Source organism: Gobio gobio, assembly GCF_949357685.1.
Source record: "Gobio gobio genome assembly, chromosome: 6".
Lineage (NCBI taxonomy): Eukaryota > Metazoa > Chordata > Actinopteri > Cypriniformes > Gobionidae > Gobio > Gobio gobio.
The window spans coordinates 63030414-63055323 of NC_137102.1; the positions used below are offsets into that span (position 1 = coordinate 63030414).

At 41.7% G+C, this 24910-nt stretch overlaps 2 protein-coding genes across 2 annotated transcripts in view; one reads left to right on the forward strand and one right to left on the reverse strand.

The window, feature by feature from the left end:
• Nucleotides 1-226: 226 nt before the first annotated feature.
• LOC307128212 (protein NLRC3-like) overlaps nt 227-24910 on the reverse strand; it is a 38629-nt gene continuing 13945 nt past the window's right edge. The window contains exons 3-7 of the mRNA XM_079819909.1: nt 22592-24640; nt 2027-2200; nt 1766-1939; nt 1513-1686; nt 227-1433 (exon numbers count right to left, since the gene is read on the reverse strand). Coding sequence (XP_079676035.1) covers nt 1244-1433; nt 1513-1686; nt 1766-1939; nt 2027-2200; nt 22592-24640 — 2761 coding nt within the window. The 3' untranslated portion in view covers nt 227-1243. The remainder of the gene's footprint in view (nt 1434-1512; nt 1687-1765; nt 1940-2026; nt 2201-22591; nt 24641-24910) is intronic.
• LOC307127921 (uncharacterized protein) lies at nt 10813-13099 on the forward strand (the record flags this gene model as incomplete). Its single annotated transcript, XM_079819422.1, has 10 exons — nt 10813-10890; nt 10971-11033; nt 11471-11531; nt 11629-11679; nt 11771-11815; nt 11888-11949; nt 12375-12429; nt 12508-12549; nt 12640-12793; nt 12960-13099. Exons 2-10 carry the CDS (start codon nt 10975-10977, stop codon nt 13097-13099), a joined length of 669 nt encoding a protein of 222 aa, XP_079675548.1. The 5' UTR covers nt 10813-10890; nt 10971-10974.

The window sequence follows — 24910 nt, forward strand, 5'->3', positions numbered from 1 at the left end:
AGAGAGTCGAGAAATAAGCAGATCTAGCAGTTTTTACGGCCTTTCTGTATGCAATCATGCTCTCTTTCCACGAATCGCAAAAAACCTGCAGTTTTGTTGTCTTCCAATATAATTGATCGGACTGCATTGACACCATTGTATGAGAACTGAACTGAGCTGAACGATGACATCATTGTTTTCTCTAGAGCAGCTGTATAGATAAATTAACCATTATTTTCCTTTTATTGCCACTATTTTTATGTTATCACTATAAAGCTGCTTTGAAACAGTCTGTGTTGTAAAAAACACTATATAAAAAGGTGACTTGACTCGACTCAACTATTACACCCAATAAATAAAATAATACACTTAAAAATAAAATAGCATCATATGACCTCTTTAATAATAACTACAGCCAAATGAGAGTATTCGTACCGAACGGTTCACGGGGTGAGTTCCAAATGGATTCAGTATTCCCTATTTGATCATCCCTATGTGAGCAGGACACGCGTGTGCCGTATGTAGCAGTTTGGAATGCACTTGGCAAAGGGAGCTGCGTAATTTCCTCATTATCTTCAGCTGGGATGTTCCCGTGACAACGCAGCGCCGGCATAAATAAATATACAATTCATATTTTTAAGAGTTATATTACTTTTTATATACAGTATTACAAAGCATATTTTTATAACCTTTTTTAAATATTTTTTTTTAATTTTTTATTTGCAACAGTTAAGCTAAAAATAGAAAGGAATTATGCAGATAAAACTGCGACATCTGCTGCAGTGTTGCCAAGTTCATACATGGGCTGTTTTGCATGTCCGTAGGTTGAAGCGACCCCAATTGTGTGATATTTAGCACCGGGAATGCGTATTTTAGCAGGCAACCCTGCCAAAAAGACATATATTTTACCCCCCATACGAGATTTTTACCGAAAAAACCACACTGAAATGAGACTGGGCTTGTTTTGGGCTAGTTTTGAGTAGCGATTGGACGGGTTTTGTTGTGATCTGCTGACGGACACTGTGCTGCGTTGTCACGGGAACATCCCAGCTGAAGATAATGAGGAAATTACGCCGCTCCCTTTGCCAAGTGCATTCCAAACTGCTACATACGGCACAAATGCGTGTCCTGCTCACATAGGGATGATCAAATAGGGAATACTGATTCCATTTGGAACTCACCCCGTGAACCATTCGGTACGAATACGCGAACCGTTACACCCCTACCTGATAAATATCTTAATGCCAAGTGTAAACCAGGCCTCTTACTGTCCCACATACTTGAGTATCTGCAGTGAGCAGTTTGGATCCTCCAGTTTGTCAGAGAGCAGCTTGACTCCTAAATCTCCTGGGTGATTGTAGCTCAGATCCAGCTCTCTCAGGTGTGAGGGGTTTGAGCTCAGAGCCGAAGATACATAACCACAGCCTTCCTCTGTCACCATACAGCCAGACAACCTACAGACACACAGAAAGATCATCTACATCCACATTATGACCGTCAGACTATAAATAATCTCTCATATGTTCTTAATACCTCAGTATCTGCAGCTGACAGTTTGGGATCTTCAGTCCTTCAGTAATAATCTTCACTCCTGAATCCTGAAGGGCATTATTACTCAGATCCAGCTCTCTCAGGTGTGAGGGGTTTGAGCTCAGAGCTGAAGACACATAACCACAGCCTTCCTCTGTCACCATACAGCCAGACAACCTACAGACACACAGAAAGATCATCTACATCCACATTATGACCGTCAGACTATAAATAATCTCTCATATGTTCTTAATACCTCAGTATCTGCAGCTGACAGTTTTGACTCTTCAGTCCTTCAGAAACAATCTTCACTCCTGAATCCTGCAGGTCATTGTAGCTCAGATCCAGCTCTCTCAGGTGTGAGGGGTTTGAGCTCAGAGCTGAAGACACATAACCACAGCCTTCCTCTGTCACCATACAGCCAGACAACCTACAGACACACAGTCAGATCATCTACAGACACACATCAACATTCTGACCGTCAGACTGTAAATAATCTCTCATATGTTCTTAATACCGCAGTATCTGCAGCTGAGAGTTTGGGCTCTTCAGTCCTTCAGTAATAATCTTCACTCCTGAATCCTGCAGGTCATTGTTGCTCAGATCCAGCTCTCTCAGGACACCGTTTGAGGATTGAAGAGCTGATGACACAATTTCACAATGCTGACCAGCGAGATTACAGCCAGCAAGACTAGAAGAAAAAAATAAATACAGTAAAATAAAATGGGGTGATGAGTTTCTTTAAAGACGCAGCAGTGGCTTCTTAAAAACTAGATAGTAAATAATTGGCAATACAAAAACAAAAAGTCAAATATCATGGAATATGTGGTCAACAGAGGTTAAATTTTTTGCTCACCAGCCACTGCGGCTCGTGGTTTTCCAAAGTTACAAGCCACTCAGCATTTTCACGGGCCACAATTCTGACATCGATATCATGGGGGAAGCTGCCATAAATATATCTTTGATATTATCTCATAATTTGGCACCAGGTACATTAGGCTGCTGTCACTAAGACCTGACGCACGGATCTATTCATTTATTCATTCATTTAAAAGACTTCATTTTGTAGTAGGCATACAGCTAGTAAGCCAACACAGGGTATCTGCAGGTTTCACCAAGTCAAATTTAAGACTTTTTAAGACCTTTTCAAGACCATTATGAATTAAAATTAAGACCTATATCACGCAATTACAAAAAAAAAAACGTACAAAAGGAAATGCAGAATCACAAAATTACTTGCAAAGCAAATTAATTTATTCAAATTGAACAAAGTATTAGTAATCTTGCCCTTCCTCATAGCTCAATCCCACCAGGATTAATATACAAACACACTACCGGTCAAAAGTCTGAGAACGGTAAGATTTTTTAATGTTTTTACATTCTGCTCACCAATGGTGCATTTATGTTATTAAAAATACAAAAAGCTGTAATATTGTGACAGTTCTGTTGTGACTGTTTTCTATGTGAATATATAGTAAAGTGTAATTTATTCCTGTGATCAAAGCTGAATTTATCATCATTACTCCAGTCTTCAGTGTCACATGATCCTTAACTAATCACTCTCATATGAGGATCTGATGATCAACAAACATTTATGATTATTATCAGTGTTGAACACAGTTGTGTAAAACATTTTTTTTTTCTCTGTGATGGATAAAAAAAAGTTTTAAAAAAAAGATTTCTGAAGGATTATATGACTCTAAAGTCTGGAGCAATGATGCTGAAAATTCAGCTTTCACAGAAATAAATTCTATTTTAAGATATATATTGAAATATAAAAGTTATTTTAAATTGTAAAAAATATTCACAATAATACTGTTTTTGCTGTATTTTGGATCAAATAAATGCAGCCTCGGTGAGCAGGAGAGACTTCTTTAAAAAACATTTTAAAAATCAAAACGTTCTCAAACTTTTGACCGGTAGTGTGTGTGTATGTATATAAATTTTTTTGTGAGATCAAAATTACTGATTTTGTTGTTTCTTTTTTTTTTTTTTCATAATTAGGATGCCACATTTACCATATCATTATATTAGATGCACAATAGTCACACATGGCAATAAAACAAACAAAATGCATGAATCTTGTTTGACAATAGGAAAAATAAATACAACTTAAATATACAGATACAAACAGTGCTTTAGTTTAGGTAGGCTACTGTTTGTTTTTCCCCGTTGTTATTGTTGTTTGATTAATACTAACGACACAGGCAGGAGTGGGTATAGGCTCGGCTATATTGGATTGCTTTCACTTTAAGACCTACAGTAATGAGCCAATAGATATGGATATCTATAAATGTGCCTAGATTCGGTACACTCGCGCCAGCGCTGACAGGAAGAAAACGCGTGCAGAATCCGCGGCCAGTCTGACATCAGTCCGTGTGTCAGTAGCGAATGAGTTCGGGGTATCCATTGCTTTTTAAACTCTTTGTTTAGTGCTATCGGGCATATCAAACTTTTATTTGGTCATTATACGAGATGGCAGGTGAGAAAGATTCGCCTTTGCTTTCACGATCGCGTGAACTGGAGAACTGAAGCTGAAGAATAAAATCCGTTTGATGTGTCTGTGGTACAATCCGAAAGAGACCTGCGCCAATAACATGAAAGCTGATTGGCTGCTATATAAGATGCATGTTGGTCTCTCACTAGCGAAAAAACGAACTAACAACACACACACACACACACACACACACACACACACACACACACACACACACGTTTGTTTTTGTGAAATGTGAGGACATTCCATAGGCGTAATGGTTTTTATACCGTACAAACCATATTTTCTATCCCCTTACACTGCCCCTAAACCTAGCCCTCACAGGAGACTGTGCAGTTCACTTTCTGTGAAAAAAAAACTTGTTCTGTGTGATTTATAAGCATTTTGAAAAGTGAGGACATGGGGAACGTCCTCATATTTCACCCTCTTTTTGTAATACCTGTGTCATACCCATGTCATTATACACATTTGTGTCCTGATATTTCCAAGTACACCTGGCTGCAGCCTGCAGATTGGGCGGGGTTGCACCTGGGGGGCGGGGTTGCACGTGTCACCCCGCCCATAACGCTTCTCATTGGTTAGTGGTAAATAATGACGTCGGCCGAGGCGGGGTCGCTTCTTGGGCGGGACTGCATAACTCGTCCCACCCACGACTTTTTTATTGGTTAGTGGCGTTAAGTAATGACGTCATTCTAGGATCTCATTTCCGCTGTTTATCGCTGTATGGTGAGTACAGGCGAGCTAGGCAGTTTGTTTACAATTTTTAATTTTAAAGTGGCGTGTGGGGTGTTGTTAAAAGGAAATGTGAAAAAAGAAGATTGTGTAACTTTACTCACTCAACCATATCACACGAATAATTACCAGGGTTGCGTTTCTCAAAAGCATTGTTAGGCCTAACGTTACGCGTATAACGTTTATATATGTGTATATGCGTTTATATATGCGTGTGTTCTAAAATAAGCCCCTTAAAAAGAAATGCAGTGGTAAAACTACACCAGGAGGATAGATATTGGACAAGTCCATATTAAAAGTATACAAAATTATATTGTAGGACTTTTTTCCCATGAATACAATGATAAGCCTAAATGTTAAATATCTATATTATTATTACTTAATTAATTAATTAATTAATTATATTAAAATGAACAGAAAACCAGACAGGTGTGTTGAGGCAAGTTGGAGCTAAACTCTGCAGTACAGTGACCCTCTAAGTCCGACTTTGGACACCCCATGTAAAATAATGAAGCATTTTATGGTAATACTGATGATCTCTTTCCTTCTGTTTGCAGATCCTTGGCACTGTCACCCCCATTTACATTCCCTGTGTACCCTGTTATCTGTATTCTTTGTTTTGCTCTGTTGATTATTCTCCAATCCTTACTCTTCTTAATCCTTACACCTCCATTTCTCTCCTCTTTTTGTCATTGTTCATTTTATAACTCAAAGGCTCTTTTAAGAGCCATTCCCCCTTGTGCAAAAATGCACAAAACTGTGTTAAGCAAGGAGGAGTGTGAGCGGTGTTTAAAAGACTGCACTAGCAAGTGCCCGTTCTGCCAGTACACCAGCATGCCACAGCTGATGGATTACCACATTCAAAACCACTTTCAGCGGGCAGTGCAGCATCAGGGTGAGTTTACAGACTTTTGCTTGTCACTTTAGATCAAGTAAAATATGGTGACAAACCAGTCAATAATACACTCTGCATGCTTCTGATTTCATTGCGTTTGAATTTGTAATAGAATGCTTAATTTTAAGGCTCAGGTAAACCTTATTGTGCAAATATCCAAAGTATAGTCTTTGTTGCTCAAATCACAAAAATGGGTGATGACAATTTGTCACTGTCTTGTGAAGTGAAGTTTAATTTTAGATTATTTTTAATACCTCTTTTTTTTTGGCCTTTTCAGATTTCACCATTTTAAAATGCAGTTTGAAATGTCGGGCAAAATCCCACTTTCACTGCTGCTATTGTTCAGTGACGCTGATAACTCGGGCAAATTTGTTGAAGCATATTGCCAGCCATCCTTCACCACCAACCCAGCCTCAGTCATCCTCTGTCCAGCAGTCGGGCGCTCAGTCATCCTCTGTCCAGCAGTCGGGGGCTCAGTCATCCTCTGTCCAGCAGTCGGGCGCTCAGTCATCCTCTGTCCAGCAGTCGGGCGCTCAGTCATCCTCTGTCCAGCAGTCGGGGGCTCAGTCATCCTCTGTCCAGCAGTCGGGCGCTCAGTCATCCTCTGTCCAGCAGTCGGGCGCTCAGTCATCCTCTGTCCAGCAGTCGGGCGCTCAGTCATCCTCTGTCCAGCAGTCGGGGGCTCAGTCATCCTCTGTCCAGCAGTCGGGGGCTCAGTCATCCTCTGTCCAGCAGTCGGGCGCTCAGTCATCCTCTGTCCAGCAGTCGGGCGCTCAGTCATCCTCTGTCCAGCAGTCGGGCGCTCAGTCATCCTCTGTCCAGCAGTCGGGCGCTCAGTCATCCTCTGTCCAGCAGTCGGGCGCTCAGTCATCCTCTGTCCAGCAGTCGGGCGCTCAGTCATCCTCTGTCCAGGAGTCGGGCGCTCAGTCATCCTCTGTCCAGCAGTCGGGGGCTCAGTCATCCTCTGTCCAGCAGTCGGGGGCTCAGTCATCCTCTGTCCAGCAGTCGGGGGCTCAGTCATCCTCTGTCCAGCAGTCGGGGGCTCAGTCATCCTCTGTCCAGCAGTCGGGCGCTCAGTCATCCTCTGTCCAGCAGTCGGGGGCTCAGTCATCCTCTGTCCAGCAGTCGGGGGCTCAGTCATCCTCTGTCCAGCAGTCGGGCGCTCAGTCATCCTCTGTCCAGCAGTCGGGCGCTCAGTCATCCTCTGTCCAGCAGTCGGGCGCTCAGTCATCCTCTGTCCAGCAGTCGGGGGCTCAGTCATCCTCTGTCCAGCAGTCGGGGGCTCAGTCATCCTCTGTCCAGCAGTCGGGCGCTCAGTCATCCTCTGTCCAGCAGTCGGGGGCTCAGTCATCCTCTGTCCAGCAGTCGGGGGCTCAGTCATCCTCTGTCCAGCAGTCGGGGGCTCAGTCATCCTCTGTCCAGCAGTCGGGGGCTCAGTCATCCTCTGTCCAGCAGTCGGGGGCTCAGTCATCCTCTGTCCAGCAGTCGGGCGCTCAGTCATCCTCTGTCCAGCAGTCGGGGGCTCAGTCATCCTCTGTCCAGCAGTCGGGCGCTCAGTCATCCTCTGTCCAGCAGTCGGGGGCTCAGTCATCCTCTGTCCAGCAGTCGGGGGCTCAGTCATCCTCTGTCCAGCAGTCGGGGGCTCAGTCATCCTCTGTCCAGCAGTCGGGCGCTCAGTCATCCTCTGTCCAGCAGTCGGGGGCTCAGTCATCCTCTGTCCAGCAGTCGGGCGCTCAGTCATCCTCTGTCCAGCAGTCGGGGGCTCAGTCATCCTCTGTCCAGCAGTCGGGCGCTCAGTCATCCTCTGTCCAGCAGTCGGGGGCTCAGTCATCCTCTGTCCAGCAGTCGGGGGCTCAGTCATTCTCTGTCCAGCAGTCGGGGGCTCAGTCATCCTCTGTCCAGCAGTCGGGCGCTCAGTCATCCTCTGTCCAGCAGTCGGGCGCTCAGTCATCCTCTGTCCAGCAGTCGGGGGCTCAGTCATCCTCTGTCCAGCAGTCGGGGGCTCAGTCATTCTCTGTCCAGCAGTCGGGGGCTCAGTCATCCTCTGTCCAGCAGTCGGGCGCTCAGTCATCCTCTGTCCAGGAGTCGGGCGCTCAGTCATCCTCTGTCCAGCAGTCGGGCGCTCAGTCATCCTCTGTCCAGCAGTCGGGGGCTCAGTCATCCTCTGTCCAGCAGTCGGGCGCTCAGTCATCCTCTGTCCAGCAGTCGGGCGCTAAGTCATCCTCTGTCCAGCAGTCGGGGGCTCAGTCATCCTCTGTCCAGCAGTCGGGGGCTCAGTCATCCTCTGTCCAGCAGTCGGGCGCTCAGTCATCCTCTGTCCAGCAGTCGGGGGCTCAGTCATCCTCTGTCCAGCAGTCGGGCGCTCAGTCATCCTCTGTCCAGCAGTCGGGGGCTCAGTCATCCTCTGTCCAGCAGTCGGGGGCTCAGTCATCCTCTGTCCAGCAGTCGGGGGCTCAGTCATCCTCTGTCCAGCAGTCGGGGGCTCAGTCATCCTCTGTCCAGCAGTCGGGCGCTCAGTCATCCTCTGTCCAGCAGTCGGGGGCTCAGTCATCCTCTGTCCAGCAGTCGGGGGCTCAGTCATCCTCTGTCCAGCAGTCGGGGGCTCAGTCATCCTCTGTCCAGCAGTCGGGCGCTCAGTCATCCTCTGTCCAGCAGTCGGGGGCTCAGTCATCCTCTGTCCAGCAGTCGGGGGCTCAGTCATCCTCTGTCCAGCAGTCGGGCGCTCAGTCATCCTCTGTCCAGCAGTCGGGGGCTCAGTCATCCTCTGTCCAGCAGTCGGGGGCTCAGTCATCCTCTGTCCAGCAGTCGGGGGCTCAGTCATCCTCTGTCCAGCAGTCGGGCGCTCAGTCATCCTCTGTCCAGCAGTCGGGCGCTCAGTCATCCTCTGTCCAGCAGTCGGGCGCTCAGTCATCCTCTGTCCAGCAGTCGGGCGCTCAGTCATCCTCTGTCCAGCAGTCGGGCGCTCAGTCATCCTCTGTCCAGCAGTCGGGGGCTCAGTCATCCTCTGTCCAGCAGTCGGGGGCTCAGTCATCCTCTGTCCAGCAGTCGGGGGCTCAGTCATCCTCTGTCCAGCAGTCGGGGGCTCAGTCATCCTCTGTCCAGCAGTCGGGGGCTCAGTCATCCTCTGTCCAGCAGTCGGGGGCTCAGTCATCCTCTGTCCAGCAGTCGGGGGCTCAGTCATCCTCTGTCCAGCAGTCGGGGGCTCAGTCATCCTCTGTCCAGCAGTCGGGGGCTCAGTCATCCTCTGTCCAGCAGTCGGGGGCTCAGTCATCCTCTGTCCAGCAGTCGGGCGCTCAGTCATCCTCTGTCCAGCAGTCGGGGGCTCAGTCATCCTCTGTCCAGCAGTCGGGGGCTCAGTCATCCTCTGTCCAGCAGTCGGGGGCTCAGTCATCCTCTGTCCAGCAGTCGGGGGCTCAGTCATCCTCTGTCCAGCAGTCGGGCGCTCAGTCATCCTCTGTCCAGCAGTCGGGGGCTCAGTCATCCTCTGTCCAGCAGTCGGGGGCTCAGTCATCCTCTGTCCAGCAGTCGGGGGCTCAGTCATCCTCTGTCCAGCAGTCGGGGGCTCAGTCATCCTCTGTCCAGCAGTCGGGCGCTCAGTCATCCTCTGTCCAGCAGTCGGGCGCTCAGTCATCCTCTGTCCAGCAGTCGGGCGCTCAGTCATCCTCTGTCCAGCAGTCGGGGGCTCAGTCATCCTCTGTCCAGCAGTCGGGGGCTCAGTCATCCTCTGTCCAGCAGTCGGGGGCTCAGTCATCCTCTGTCCAGCAGTCGGGGGCTCAGTCATCCTCTGTCCAGCAGTCGGGCGCTCAGTCATCCTCTGTCCAGCAGTCGGGGGCTCAGTCATCCTCTGTCCAGCAGTCGGGGGCTCAGTCATCCTCTGTCCAGCAGTCGGGGGCTCAGTCATCCTCTGTCCAGCAGTCGGGGGCTCAGTCATCCTCTGTCCAGCAGTCGGGGGCTCAGTCATCCTCTGTCCAGCAGTCGGGGGCTCAGTCATCCTCTGTCCAGCAGTCGGGGGCTCAGTCATCCTCTGTCCAGCAGTCGGGCGCTCAGTCATCCTCTGTCCAGCAGTCGGGCGCTCAGTCATCCTCTGTCCAGCAGTCGGGCGCTCAGTCATCCTCTGTCCAGCAGTCGGGGGCTCAGTCATCCTCTGTCCAGCAGTCGGGGGCTCAGTCATCCTCTGTCCAGCAGTCGGGGGCTCAGTCATCCTCTGTCCAGCAGTCGGGGGCTCAGTCATCCTCTGTCCAGCAGTCGGGCGCTCAGTCATCCTCTGTCCAGCAGTCGGGGGCTCAGTCATCCTCTGTCCAGCAGTCGGGGGCTCAGTCATCCTCTGTCCAGCAGTCGGGGGCTCCTAAATGTCCAAATCCTGTGGTAACAACAAGCCTAAACATGATCAAAGCAAACAAAGCATTTTGGGGAACGATGCCAAATGAGGGGCAACAGCAGCTGGTAAGTTAATCTTTGCAAAATTTTCTTAACAAGATGCTGTTCATCAACCTGTGCATTTATTTATCTTTATCTGAATTTTAGCTAAACAATGCTTTGGATGTCAGAAAAAGCAAATATGAGCGATTGGCAACCGTATATAACACAACACTGCAACGATCAGACCTGTGCTCTCTGGGACTCGAGAAATATGTTGAGGGAACGGTACACTGTTCAAAGACTCATTTGAAGATAGAAACTCAATAAACACTCATCATTAATTACTGTTTTATTTAAACGCAGGTTCTCAACTGTTGCCTGAAAGTGGTAGAGGCCATAGCGAAATCACAGGTGAAATATTTTGTGCTCCTATTACTTAAGCTGCTTACAGGGATAGTTCAACCCAAAAATGAAAATTGTCATTCATTTAGTCACCCTCAAGTTCTTCCAAACCAGTATGAGTTTATTTCTTCTGTTGCACATAAAAGATGAAGACAATTGGTAACCAAACAGTTCCCCATTGTTTTTTTTCCAATTCAATGGAAGTATGTACAGGTACAATCATACACCAAAATTTTAATTCTTGGTTGAACTACCCCTTTAAGCAACTCCTTAGCTGAAATATACATACTTTTGTAGATGTGCTTACAGTGGTCAGAATGTTAATACTCTCAGCTGTTGGTGAATTTAGAATTTAAATGTAACACCAAGGCAAAATCGAGAATGTTAAAGTATGTTGAATGTTTCCATACAGAATGTGAATGTATTTTCGGCTAATTCATATGTGATTTCAACATGGCCAGACAGCACACTTGAAGAGCAACTTCTGCACCTGCCGGTATGTATATAAGTTTAATATGAAACCTAGTCACACAGTTTCCAAATTTTTTAGATTGACCAATATTATTTGTTTTCAAGCTGGATGAAAACATTGACTGGTTTATCTTCCCAACATGGATACCAGGACATTGGATGGTTTGTGTAAGTCATTCTTAATCTGTAGTCTTTATCTGGGATAACTTATGTCAGCATAATATTGTCGATAAATTGCCGTTGTTGTCTTTCGGTGTGTGTATATATTGTGACTTATCAACAGATTATGAAGCCAAGGGAGCATGACATTTTTTTCCTTGACCCTCTACATGGCAAAACATTCAGTCAGGAAGAATACATGCTCATCTACAGGTTTTATAGTGCACTGTTCAGAGTTCAGAGATTGTGGTCGTTCCAAACCACGTTCTGATGCGCTTGTGGTCGTTCCAAACCACATTTTGATACGCGTGTGGTCGTTCCAAAACATCATTTTGATAAGATTGTGATTGTGGTCGTTCCTAACCACATTTTAATAAAACTATGGCCACTATTAACTGTTTTTTGCAACTGTTTTTAAAGTTATGGTCTGTGTTTTGTCATCACAGAAACATTGCACAAATCTTGTCTCCTGGGCATTGGCATGAATACTGTGTCAATGATATTACGGTACCAATATTCATATCAATATGTAATTGTAAAAGCATTGCAAATGGTTTAACTTTTTGTCAAGGTAATTTGACTCTGTGCATGTCAACATCAACAGGGCCTTCCACGACAACATCTGAGCAACAGCTGTGCTGTTTTTGTCCTGATGGTAAGTTAATAATGCTGATCTGGCGTTTGCTAGATGTTTATCCAGTACATGTATCTAAGCAAATGTATTTGTAATGTTTTTACCATTTCAGTATTCACTGAGCTTTGTGACAGGAGGTCCCTTTGATTTTACAGAGGTAAGTGAAATATGCAATGGCAAACCCCAATATTATTAAAAGTTAATTGAGTATTTCTTTTTTTTATCTTAGGCTGACGTGCCTTGCATCAGGAGGTGGTGGTGTTTGTTGCTTTTGGAGAATTTCCCCTTGAGGTTTGTTTTTTTGTCTCTACACATTATACAAACTATTGAAGCTCCAATTAGTTTTTCTCATTCAGGGTTTGTACGACCAAGAAAAACCTGGAAAAGTCATAGAATTCTAAAATGGCTATTTCCAGGGCTGGAAAAGTTTTAGGAAGTCTCATACATTTCAAATATGTGTATATAATAGAATGTTTATCTGATAGTATTGATTAAACTACAATACTTACGGTTCATTCAATACATCTTACTGCAAAAAAAATTATTAGTCATTAATTAGTTAAGATGAGGTGCTTTTGTCATTTGAACATTGATTTTTATTAATCTTATTTTTAAAAATTAAATGGAAAGTAATGGAAAATAATTGGTATATATTGGTAGAAAGGTACAAACCTTGTGCTTAACACATACCTGTCCTGTATTCCTTTTTATTATAGGTCTGATGAAGAAAGACGGGCAAGAAAGAGACAAATGAGGCATATTGAAAAAAATGTACGAGACATTTCATAAGATTTTTTTAATCTCTTACCATATATAGACTGACTTATTTTTGTTTTGCTATCCTTTTAGGCACAAAAGGCAAACATGACTCCTGACTTGCAACTTTTGAATGTAAGGTTCCTTTTTTTTCTTAAGTGCTGAAATCCTGTCGTATTCCATTCAAGCAAATAAAGGATTAATCCTTTTAAAAATACTTTCCAGCTACCCTGGAATGTCTTGGAGATGATACTTCTAGAAGTAGTGCTAGAGGATGGAGATGCTGCCTACATGAATCTGTCTCTTACTTGCAGTTGCTTTAGAGCAATTGTAAACAAGGCCCTGTTCAGACAGAAGGCGCACTATGCATGGCTTGACAGTAAGTTTGTTAAATGTGTGCAATAAAGTATGCATAAGGCCTAATGGGTATAAGAGTGGCTTTAGGTAATCATGCTTCTTGCATTTCCTAAAGCAGTACCAAGGCTAACATAATCTTTGACGTGCATTATGAAAGATTTCTCTTTTGTGTGTGTTTTTGGCTACAGGTGTTGTGGACTGGGGGAAATGGAGTGAAACACTTTTGAAATTAAAGAGTGCAGAACATGTGGAACTTTTTTCAAAACCTGCTCAGGTTTTTATGGAAACGGGAAGCGTGGTTGCCTTAGAGGATTCTACGACAGCATAGAGGACCCAGACTGCTGTTTCATGTGTCAGTGGTAGAGTGTCAGGGGAAGTGTGTGAAGGAAGGATGAATGAATGATTAAAGGTGATTTAAAAGAGGAAAGTGTGTGAAGGAAGGATGAATGAATGATTAAAGGTGATTTAAAAGAGGAAAGTGTGTGAAGGAAGGATGAATGAATGAATGATTAAAGGTGATTTAAAAGAGGAAAGTGTGTGAAGGAAGGATGAATGAATGATTAAAGGTGATTTAAAAGAGGAAAGTGTGTGAAGGAAGGATGAATGAATGATTAAAGGTGATTTAAAAGAGGAAAGTGTGTGAAGGAAGGATGAATGAATGATTAAAGGTGATTTAAAAGAGGAAAGTGTGTGAAGGAAGGATGAATGAATGAATGATTAAAGGTGATTTAAAAGAGGAAAGTGTGTGAAGGAAGGATGAATGAATGATTAAAGGTGATTTAAAAGAGGAAAGTGTGTGAAGGAAGGATGAATGAATGATTAAAGGTGATTTAAAAGAGGAAAGTGTGTGAAGGAAGGATGAATGAATGATTAAAGGTGATTTAAAAGAGGAAAGTGTGAAGAAAGGAAGGATGAATGAATGATTAAAGGTGATTTAAAAGAGGTAAGTGTGTGAAGGATGTATAGAAAGACACCGAGAGATATGTACAAAAAGAGAGGTGTATGTTTGTCTTTATCAAAACTAATTAAACTGTTTCATACCTAAATAATTAACTACTTGTCTTGGCTTGTTATTCATTTTACCGTAACCCTTTTCATTATCAAGTAAATCCATAATCTATTATTATTAATGCCATTTTAAGACTTGACACTCTTGCTGAGAATATTACACTTTTATTTAAATGTTAATAATTAATGTGCAACCAAAGCACTTACAATATGAAATGGTAATAAAACAGAAATAACTAACAAATAAGTTGTAAATAAACAATATACATGAACAAAAATAACGTTATCCAAATGTTAACAAACTTACAATGTGTTTGATAATATATATTATCATCAGGTATAAGTAATTAACGGATTCACAGTTTTGTTTTCTACATGATAGCACGCACTTCATAAGTATATAAGAAACTGTAAGCATTGCTTTCTACCACATTTCCTGTTTTGGGATCAGCGTCAAGTCTGACGTCACTAACCAATGAGAAGAGTTGCGGGCGGGACGAGTCGTGCAGTCCCGCCCCAAGTGCGACCCCGCCTCGACCGACGTCATACTTTGCCACTAACCAATGAGAAGCGTTATGGGCGGGGTGACACGTGCAACCCCGCCCCCCAGGTGCAACCCCGCCCAATCTGCAGGCTGCAGCCAGGTGCTTCTCGATATTTCACAAAAACATGCCCACACACACACACACACACACACACACACACACACACACAAAAACATTGCGGGAGCATTTCAATGAGCAATGGAGTAGTGTTACATGGACGTAGGAAAATTAAGACCCGTTCAAAATTATTTAAGACCTAGAACTCAATACTTCAGCGAATTTAAGACTTTTAAGGCCTTAAAATTTTGATTTTGAATTTAAAGACATTTAAGACTTTTTAAGATCCCGCGGGTACCCTGCAACAGTTTTTGCTTATTTGTATTTGTTGCTTATAATTTTGAGTGACAGATGTCGTGTTTGATTTAGCCTATTTTAGTCTGAGCTATTTTTTACGGTGTTGACAGTATGATAAGACAAAATAAATAAAACTATTGTATAGCCAACATTTTATATTTGTTCTCCCCAGTCTCTCTCTTTCTGTAGGGGAAATTCAAATGTGAGATTCTAGAAACAAAATCTAAATTTAGCGGGATCGGTCGGTCTGTGAAAGCCACTACCACAGAAAGTTTTGTTCACTTCAAGTTCAAGTGTAGTTGCACTGTTGTTTCCCGACACACGCTTGAACTTTTCAGAATGCCCGCTCCTGTTTAAAGTACACCAGTTACCGGTCTTTCACTGGAAAATTTTCACACGGGAATGCAGACTAGCATACAAATCCTGTTGTCACCAGCGTGCAATTCATTCTGAGAGAGGGTAGGCTGTGAAGAGTGCATCTGTTGTACCCTTCATTTGCCTGAGAAACAAAGGCTGCATTTGAAGTCCCTTGAGATGAGAGTGCTCATAAGTGAGTAAACATAGTAAGTGACCTGTCAAATTGACTAGTGATTTGGCAGCGTTACTGGCCACAGTTAATTTTTACCCGCATTTGCCTGGTGTTAATTTCAAACCATATATATATATACCCGTATTTGCCGAGTTGGCAGGTAATGTCAAGTTCTGGTGGTCAACAGAATATAATCCACAATTTTAAAACATAATTCACATTGAATGCTCCAAGTCCACACTAGTGTTTTCCAAAAAATGTTTGTCTATATCCCTGTTATTAAGAACTATTGTAGAGGGATTCACATTGCCCTAAAACATATTTTTGTGTTTATCCATTTGGAATAGCGTCTTCAAAAAGCTGTTATTGCTGGACACTGGTCTTAGTGTGGATGGAGGGACAAATTGTAGAGAAAGACCAATGTGTTTTGAAATTTATTTTTAATTTTTAAACAGATTAACCCTCTGGGGTCTGAGGGGTTTTGGGTATCTGGAGAAGTTCTGACATGCCCTGTCATTTGTGCTTTTTTTCAGTTGCTTAATACCATTAATGGCTAAAGTCTGATAACACTGAATTCAGCACAAACTGGGATACAATAACATGTGAGCAGCATGTACTGTATGTACATGTTTGTATTTTGGAGAAAATAACGTATGCATTGTCACTGATATAAGGTCACAAAAACATTAAATATGTTTCCACAAGACTTTTGAGAACTGGTTCTTGTTGCCTATAGTTTTTGCTTCATAGAAATATGTAAACATCATCCTGCATACTCACTCACATAAAACAATACATTGATTTAAATGTTGTAAGACACTTTTTGTTTACAAAAGCCATGTGTGTGGAGGCGTGAATGATCATGAATAATGCTGTGATTGAGTCAGGTATGAGAGAGGGAACTACAAGAAAGAATGTGAGGAAAAAAGAAATACATACATTTTGTTTGTAGATTATTTATAATATAGTTAACAATGTAATCCAAATATAAATTAAGGTCAAAGGCACATTTTGAGCACACAGTCATATCTGGAAAAAGTCACAATTACCATGACAACAACTAGAGTTCAAAGCAATATGAAAACTGCCACAATTACCATGACAACAACTACAGTTCAAAGCAATATGAAAACTGTCACAATTAACATGACAACAACTACAGTTCAAAGCAATATGAAAACTGTCACAATTACTATGACAACAACTACACTGCCCTACAAAGGCTAAGTGCAGTAACTACGCAAACACTGAAACTGAGAAAAATGGCTTTAAAGTTTTTTACACCAGCCAGTCAAACATGTTGTGGGTAGATTAGTGGTAATGCATTCATGTATTGCCTTCTTAGGAAGAAATTTTTTATAGATAAAACCATGACCACCGATGTGATCTTTGACCTCCAAAATGCAGATACTGCACTCTGCCTTTGGATGACCTTAAACAACTAAAACACTATTGCAAAGGCAAAGTGCAGTATCTACAAACTAAATGTGTTCATCCAACTTTTTTCATGCTTCTTAATACATGTTTATAGTAATAATAAACTGTATATAATACAGAATTTTCATTTTTGGTTGAACTATCCCTTTAATGTGGCCATACATAATTTCCTAGAATTAGAGGTTAGAGAGTAAATTAACTTACGTATGCTTGTTCTCCCTTTAGCCTAACTTCTAAGCTATTCTCAAACATGTAAATTTCCTGTTTATGCTATCTACACCCTTAAAGCTATAATTAATAATTAAAATATAATTCTTATGTATTCTTAGCTAGCCTATCTGTGAAATCCAAAAAACTGATTGGCAAAACTGACTCTGACAACTGAAAAGCAGATCATTATTATTGACCTAATATGACAGGACATAAATTAAAAAGCTGACAGCTATTTCAAAACGTAAGGCTACACTCCCATAATGTACTTACAGTGCTCTATTTTCACACACTAAGTTTGTACTTAATATACTAAAAATTCTTCTTAAGTATTAGCCTACTTTTTAAGCTAATCTTAAGAATACCTATTTTGAATACTAATTTGAGACATCATGAATATGAAATAAGATTTGCTTTTAACATAATATCTCTGTATTTAAAAAAAAAAGTGTTACCACTTGTAGTTAGGGATGAAACGATTACCGGTTTCACGATAAAATGTACTGACGGTTAGTAATATCGTTTAAAATTTAATTATCATTAAAACCGCGTGTGATTATCACGATTTTGAAAACTTGCGGTAAATCCTGTCCAGTCAGCGTCAGTTTGGTGCAGGCGCAGCGCGCACCACTGTATTTGAATGAGAAGAAATGGCAGAAAGCAGTGACAGCACTCGGGGGATTGTTCAGCCTCTAAAAGGACCAAATCTGAGGTGTGGTCATATTTTGGCTTTTACAAAAGTCCTGAGGGAAACTTAATCGAAGATGGTCACCCTGTCTGCAGAACATGCCAGAAGAAAGTCGCTGTAATGGGGGAAACACTTCAAAACTACGAACGCAAGGCAAGTGGACTTTGACCTCAATACCAAAACTACGTCTGGAAAATAATAACGTGAAGCGAACGAACAAGTTCAGACAAGACTAGGGTGACATTTAAGGGATAATATTCAGGGCTTGACATTAACAACGCAATTTGCGGGTGTAACGTTATTTCGGCTGCACACTAGCCACTTTGGCGGTTAAACTTATTATAGTCTTCTCAAAAGCCATCTGTTATAATCGCGTTGCGCATTATAATCACTCACACGTGTTGCTATTGAGTTTATGAATGCAATGTCTCATAATCAGAGGCGTTCAGATTAGCCGGCGTTTTGTTCAGAGCGCATGCTCAAATCTGCGCTCAAAGCGGAGATAAACGTGTGCTGTACGCAGGAGATTCACTCATCATACAGTGATCGACTGTTTTTGTTCTATTTCAGCAGCGAAAATAGTTTCAAACAAACACAGCAGAACCACAGCGCATCTGATATGACTGGCATAAAGTTGGCGAATTTAGGGACCGTCTCTAAAGTTACATACAACATTGGTAACGTTATACGCGTTTCTAACTTCAATAGCATTTTAAGAGAATGACAGCCATAAAACTGACTGTAAAGTGTTCATCTAGGTGTCCGGTATGATGCACACCTTTTGATATTTAATCAAATAAACTGTCAAATCATATGAAAATATGGATATGCATTATTTCACTAGGATACCGTTTGGGCTCATACACAAAATATGCTGATTTAAATGCATCATAGCTGAACACTGTAAATATATTCTCAAGCACTATTCTCATCAGAGACAATATTAGAGATTATATTTACACCAAATTATTATTATTTATGCGTCATGCGTTGCTATTGATGACAACCATTATAAGGAAGGAAATCCCATAGAATAGAATCTAGCTTAAAAACGTGCATAGAGCTGCTTGATTTATTTGTTGTTTGTTGATTTTCAAATATAAAACTTGTTGAAATGTTTTAAGTGTGTGCATCTGTTCTTTTTGAACACTTTCATCTCATTTGAACAAAACCGTGATAATAGATAACCGTGATAATTTGGGTCACTATAATCGTGATGTGAAATTTCCATACCGTTTCATCGCTACTTGTAGTACACGATGGGTTCAAATATACTATAAGTGGTACCTAGCACATTTTAGTTAATTTTCATGGTGTCTCAAAATAGCACAGAGTACACTTATACCCCCAGTTTCACAGACAAGGCTTAAGCTAGTCCTAGACTAAAATGCATTTTTGAGTTGTGTTAACTGAAAGAAACTTGCACTGATGTATCTTAAAATATGTCAGTGCCATTGTTTTGTCTTAAGATACACACCAGTAAGGTTTTTTTTTAAGGGCACATTTATAAAAGTTACTTAAATGTACTAATTGAACTAATGCCTAATCCTAGTTTAGCCTAAGCCCTGTTTGTGAAACTGGGCCATATATTCTTAAGATTAGCTTAACGAAGTACTAAAGTTTTTTTTTTTTTTGTATATTAAGTAGCCTACAAAATTAGTGTTTGAAAATAGAGTACTTTCAGTACATTATGCAAGTGTACTTTTCTCCTAGTGTGCTTGCTGTCGGCCGGCTGCGCTCGTCCGGTTGTCACCCGCTGACTGGCGCCGCTAACTTCTAGAGTAACTTTGTCTAACAAGATAACTTTACCAGACCCAGCTAACTTTTGAAGGAGTAACCCCTGTCAATTCAATTGGATTAGCTGCCTGAAACGGAGAGATGTCCGAATCAACAAACACCAATGTGATTAAATCGGTATCATTACGTTGTCAGAGGATATTGCCTTTAATAGAGCAGCACAGGTAAGTCAAAATTTGCTGGCTGGCTAGTCAATGTTAACTGATTATAAAGCTGTCAGTTGTCTTACTATGAGTTTTTATTTTGCTATCGTCCTTACCAGTCTTTGTATATTTGCGTTTTAAAGCAAGTTAAACCATCATTTGGCCGCGGGATTGTGCCATGGTAGGCTGTATGTTACGATCGGGGCAAACCGAATACAATCCCGATCGTAACAAGGCTGAAACCGCAGTATCTGCGGTGTCAAAAACGGGGGGGAAAACAAAGCTAGAACGCAGTAACATCGCTTGGATTTTGTAGTTAGTGCAATTTTGACACTCTCGTTTCTCTAAAACTGGACAAAATTGAACCAGCAAACTTTGTCACAAGACAGAACAGATGTCACAAAGCCCATTTCAAGTCTTAACTCAATTTTGACCAAATGTGTAGTTACTGCGCTTTGCCTTTGGACGGCAGTACAGTTCAAAGCAATATGAAAACTGCCACAATTACCATGACAACAACTACAGTTCAAAGCAATATGAAAACCGCCACAATTACCATGACAACAACTGCAGTTCAAAGCAATATGAAAACTGCCACAATTACCATGACAACAACTACAGTTCAAAGCAATATGAAAACCGCCACAATTACCATGACAACAACTACAGTTCAAAGCAATATGAAAACTGCCACAATTACCATGACAACAACTACAGTTCAAAGCAATATGAAAACCGCCACAATTACCATGACAACAACTACAGTTCAAAGCAATATGAAAACCGCCACAATTACCATGACAACAACTACAGTTCAAAGCAATATGAAAACTGCCACAATTACCATGACAACAACTACAGTTCAAAGCAATATGAAAACTCCTACAATTACCATGACAACAACTACAGTTCAAAGCAATATGAAAACTGCCACAATTACCATGACAACAACTACAGTTCAAAGCAATATGAAAACTGCCACAATTACCATGACAACAACTACAGTTCAAAACAATATGAAAACTCCTACAATTACCACGACAACAACTACAGTTCAAAGCAATATGAAAACTGCCACAATTACCATGACAACAACTACAGTTCAAAGCAATATGAAAACCGCCACAATTACCATGACAACAACTACAGTTCAAAGCAATATGAAAACTGCCACAATTACCATGACAACAACTACAGTTCAAAGCAATATGAAAACTCCTACAATTACCATGACAACAACTACAGTTCAAAGCAATATGAAAACTGCCACAATTACCATGACAACAACTACAGTTCAAAGCAATATGAAAACTGCCACAATTACCATGACAACAACTACAGTTCAAAGCAATATGAAAACTGCCACAATTACCACGACAACAACTACAGTTCAAAGCAATATGAAAACTGCCACAATTACCATGACAACAACTACAGTTCAAAGCAATATGAAAACTGCCACAATTACCATGACAACAACTACAGTTCAAAGCAATATGAAAACTGCCACAATTACCATGACAACAACTACAGTTCAAAGCAATATGAAAACTGCCACAATTACCATGACAACAACTACAGTTCAAAGCAATATGAAAACTGTCACAATTACCATGACAACAACTACATTTCAAAGCAATATGAAAACTGCCACAATTACCACGACAACAACTACAGTTCAAAGCAATATGAAAACTGCCACAATTACCATGACAACAACTACAGTTCAAAGCAATATGAAAACTGTCACAATTACCATGACAACAACTACATTTCAAAGCAATATGAAAACTGCCACAATTACCACGACAACAACTACAGTTCAAAGCAATATGAAAACTGTCACAATTACCATGACAACAACTACATTTCAAAGCAATATGAAAACTGCCACAATTACCACGACAACAACTACAGTTCAAAGCAATATGAAAACTGCCACAATTACCATGACAACAACTACAGTTCAAAGCAATATGAAAACTGTCACAATTACCATGACAACAACTACATTTCAAAGCAATATGAAAACTGCCACAATTACCACGACAACAACTACAGTTCAAAGCAATATGAAAACTGCCACAATTACCATGACAACAACTACAGTTCAAAGCAATATGAAAACTGCCACAATTACCATGATAACAAATGTAGTCTAGTTAATTTTGCTGTGACCTAAAGTTAAATTTTGAGAAGGTAATTCGACTGAACTGCAGTGAAAATACTACAGACTACAAATATGCTTCATTTAGATGTAGTTTATTTTACTGCAGTGTTTTCAGAGGTAGTTGTTTATTATCTAGTTCATAATAGGAGTAAATCTTTTCTCTTACATAGGAATAATATTAGGTTTTTCTAAATCTTTTGACATATAAGAGGTCTATGTGTAATAGAAACATCCTGCAAGAAAATACATTTGCATATGACCGCCTCTAGAGCAAGACATCAACCAATGGTTTTACATCATTGCACATAGGCCCCGCCCACTGGTGATCAGTCACTTTGACACTTCCTGTTTAAACAGCTCGTTTGTGTCTCTGTAGAGGATGGATTATTTTTAAAGGCGTCCTGGATCACATCAGAGGATTATGTGTTTGTCTGGAGCATTTGACTGCAGATTGTTTTGTAAATGAGACACAGTGTGAGGGAGAGTTTGCAGAGAAACTTGTGCAACGATAAAGCAAAGCCAACAGTATTGGATCTGACAGCAGCTAGATCTTAAAGCTAAAGTATGTTCATAAAGGCGTGAGCAGTTTAATAATACTTTGTCTGTAAATGTTTTATGAGTGTTGGAGGCTTTGATATTTTGTCTTATGCCGTGACATTAGCCGATTATAATGTTGTCGTTTACTGACAAGAGCCGCCCCAGGACTGTGGCCCTCCAGGGAACTGAGTTTGGCACCCCTAGTGACATCAGCGTTTTTTCCAGAATTATTGATCTAAAGCCCACACTGTGACTGTATGATATATAAATAAAGTTGACTTGACTTGACTTGACTAGTATAAGTGAACATTGAGGAACATTAAAATAAAATCCATGACCCCTTTAAAGATGTTAGATTCATTATTAATCATGACTCTTCATTAGTGAATAATTAACACTCACAGAGCTTTTCTGCAGTTTATCACAGCTGGTATCAGTCTTCTTCTGCCCTCAGCTGATGTGGTGTATTTCCTGAGGTTCAGCTCATCCAGCGGCTCCTCTGAGATCTGAAGCATGTAGGCGATTGTTGAGCAGTGAGACGGAGAGAGTTCCTCCTCTGAGTGTTTGTCTGATTTCACAAACTCCTGAATCTCTCTGGACAGAGTCTGATCTTTCACTTCCAGCAGACAGAGGAACAGATTGATGGATTGATCAGATGAGAGATGATCCTCATCATCATACTCATCATGCTTCTCTTTGATCTGCTGTTTATATCCACCTTTGATCTTATCTTTAATGTACTTTGTGATTCTCCTGATGATCTCTGAGCTTTTCTCTGTGTGTGTCAGTAGATCCTGTAAGAGTCTCTGATTGGACTCCAGAGAGACGCCCAGCAGGAACCGCAGGAACAGATCCAGCTGTCCATTCTCACTCCTGAGGGCTTTATATACTGCTGATGTTAGTAGATTATACAGAGAGTCTTCCCAAGGCCAGTAAGATCTGAATTTATGCAGTGGTTTCTTGTTCTTGATCACATGACAGTAAAACACATAGAAAGCAGCGAGAAACTCCTGAATGCTCAGATGAATGAAGCTGTAGACTTTCCTCTGATGAATCACAGATTCCACCTTAAAGATCTCAGTGCAGATCCCAGAATGCACTGCGGCGTCAGTGACGTCTATGCCGCTCTCTCTCAGGTCCTCCTCATAGAACATCACATTGCCCTTCATCAGCTGTTTGAAAGCCACTTCAGCCAGTTTCACAATCACTTCTCTGTTGGACGGCAGGAGTTTCTCTGGATCTCTCTCTTCATACTTCTGATTCCTCATGTTGATCTGAATCAGCAGGAAGTGGATGTACATTTCAGTCAGAGTTTGAGGGATTTCTGCACTCAGATCTTCTTCCAGGAGCTTCTGAAGCACAGTGGATGAGATCCAGCAGAAGACGGGTATGTGGCACATGATGTGGAGGCTTCTTGCTCTTCTGATGTGTGAGATGATTCTGCTGGCTTGATGCTCGTCCCTGATTCTCTTCCTGAAATATTCCTCCTTCTGAGGCTCATTGAATCCCTGAATCTCTGTCAGACGGTTGATGTATTTGGAGGGGATCTGATTGGCTGCTGCTGGTCTGGAGGTGATCCAGATGAGAGCCGAGGGAAGCATCTCTCCTTTCATGAGCTTTGACATCAACACATCCACTGATGAAGTCTCAGTCACATCAGAAACTTCCTTTGACATCAACACATCCACTGATGAAGTCTCAGTCACATCAGAAACTTCCTTTGACATCAACACATCCACTGATGAAGTCTCAGTCACACCAGAAACTTCCTGAGCGTCTGAAAACCTCAGTGTGATTCTGCTTTCATCCAGACCATCAAAGATGAACACAACTTTACACTGCTCATAAATCCTTGAGTCCAGATGTTGAAGTTCAGGATGAAAGTCCAGCAGAAGTCTGTGAAGACTGTACTGATGATCTCGGATCAAGTTCAGCTCTCGAAATGGAAGCACAAACATGAAATCTACATCCTGATTGGCTCTTCCCTCTGCCCAGTCCAGAATGAACTTCTGCACAGAGACGGTTTTTCCGATTCCAGCGATGCCTTTAGTAAGGACAGTCTTGATCTGCTCTTTCTCCTCACGTCCTGGTTCAGGTGAGGCTGTAAAGATGTCATTGCAGTAGATTGGAGTGTCTTGTGAGTGTTGTGTTCTGGCTGTTTTCTCCATCTTTAAAACCTCATGTTCTTCATTCACTCCTCCTCTCTCTCCCTCTATGATGTAGAGCTGTGTGTAGATCCTGTTCAGGAGGGCTTCATTCTCCTGGAGTTTCAGTCCCTCAAATAATCTCTCGTACTTGTTCTTCATGCTGGTTTTGTGCTGGTCTTTGACTCTCTGTAGTTCTTCATCCACTGGTTGATCGTGTGTGTTCAGGGACGCAGTAACGGTTGTGTTGTTCAGACAGAAGACTGAGGCGGCCCCTCCAGAGATGCTTCGGTTTCTGTCCACTATGCTGAAGAAAACAGATAAAACAATTATGTAAAATAAAGAAATGAATGAATAAATAAAATTGAAAAGTAAACCACATTGTAAAACAATACAGATGACAATCCTGTAAGACATTCATTATACAGAAAATATATTACTTCAGTTGCAGTTTAACTTTTAAAGTTAATTGTCAAAATGTTTACAAAAAAGATAAAGTCAAAATTAATTTTCGATTAGTGTTGTCAAAAATATCGATATTTCGCTATGAATCGATACTGAAATATCTGAAACGATA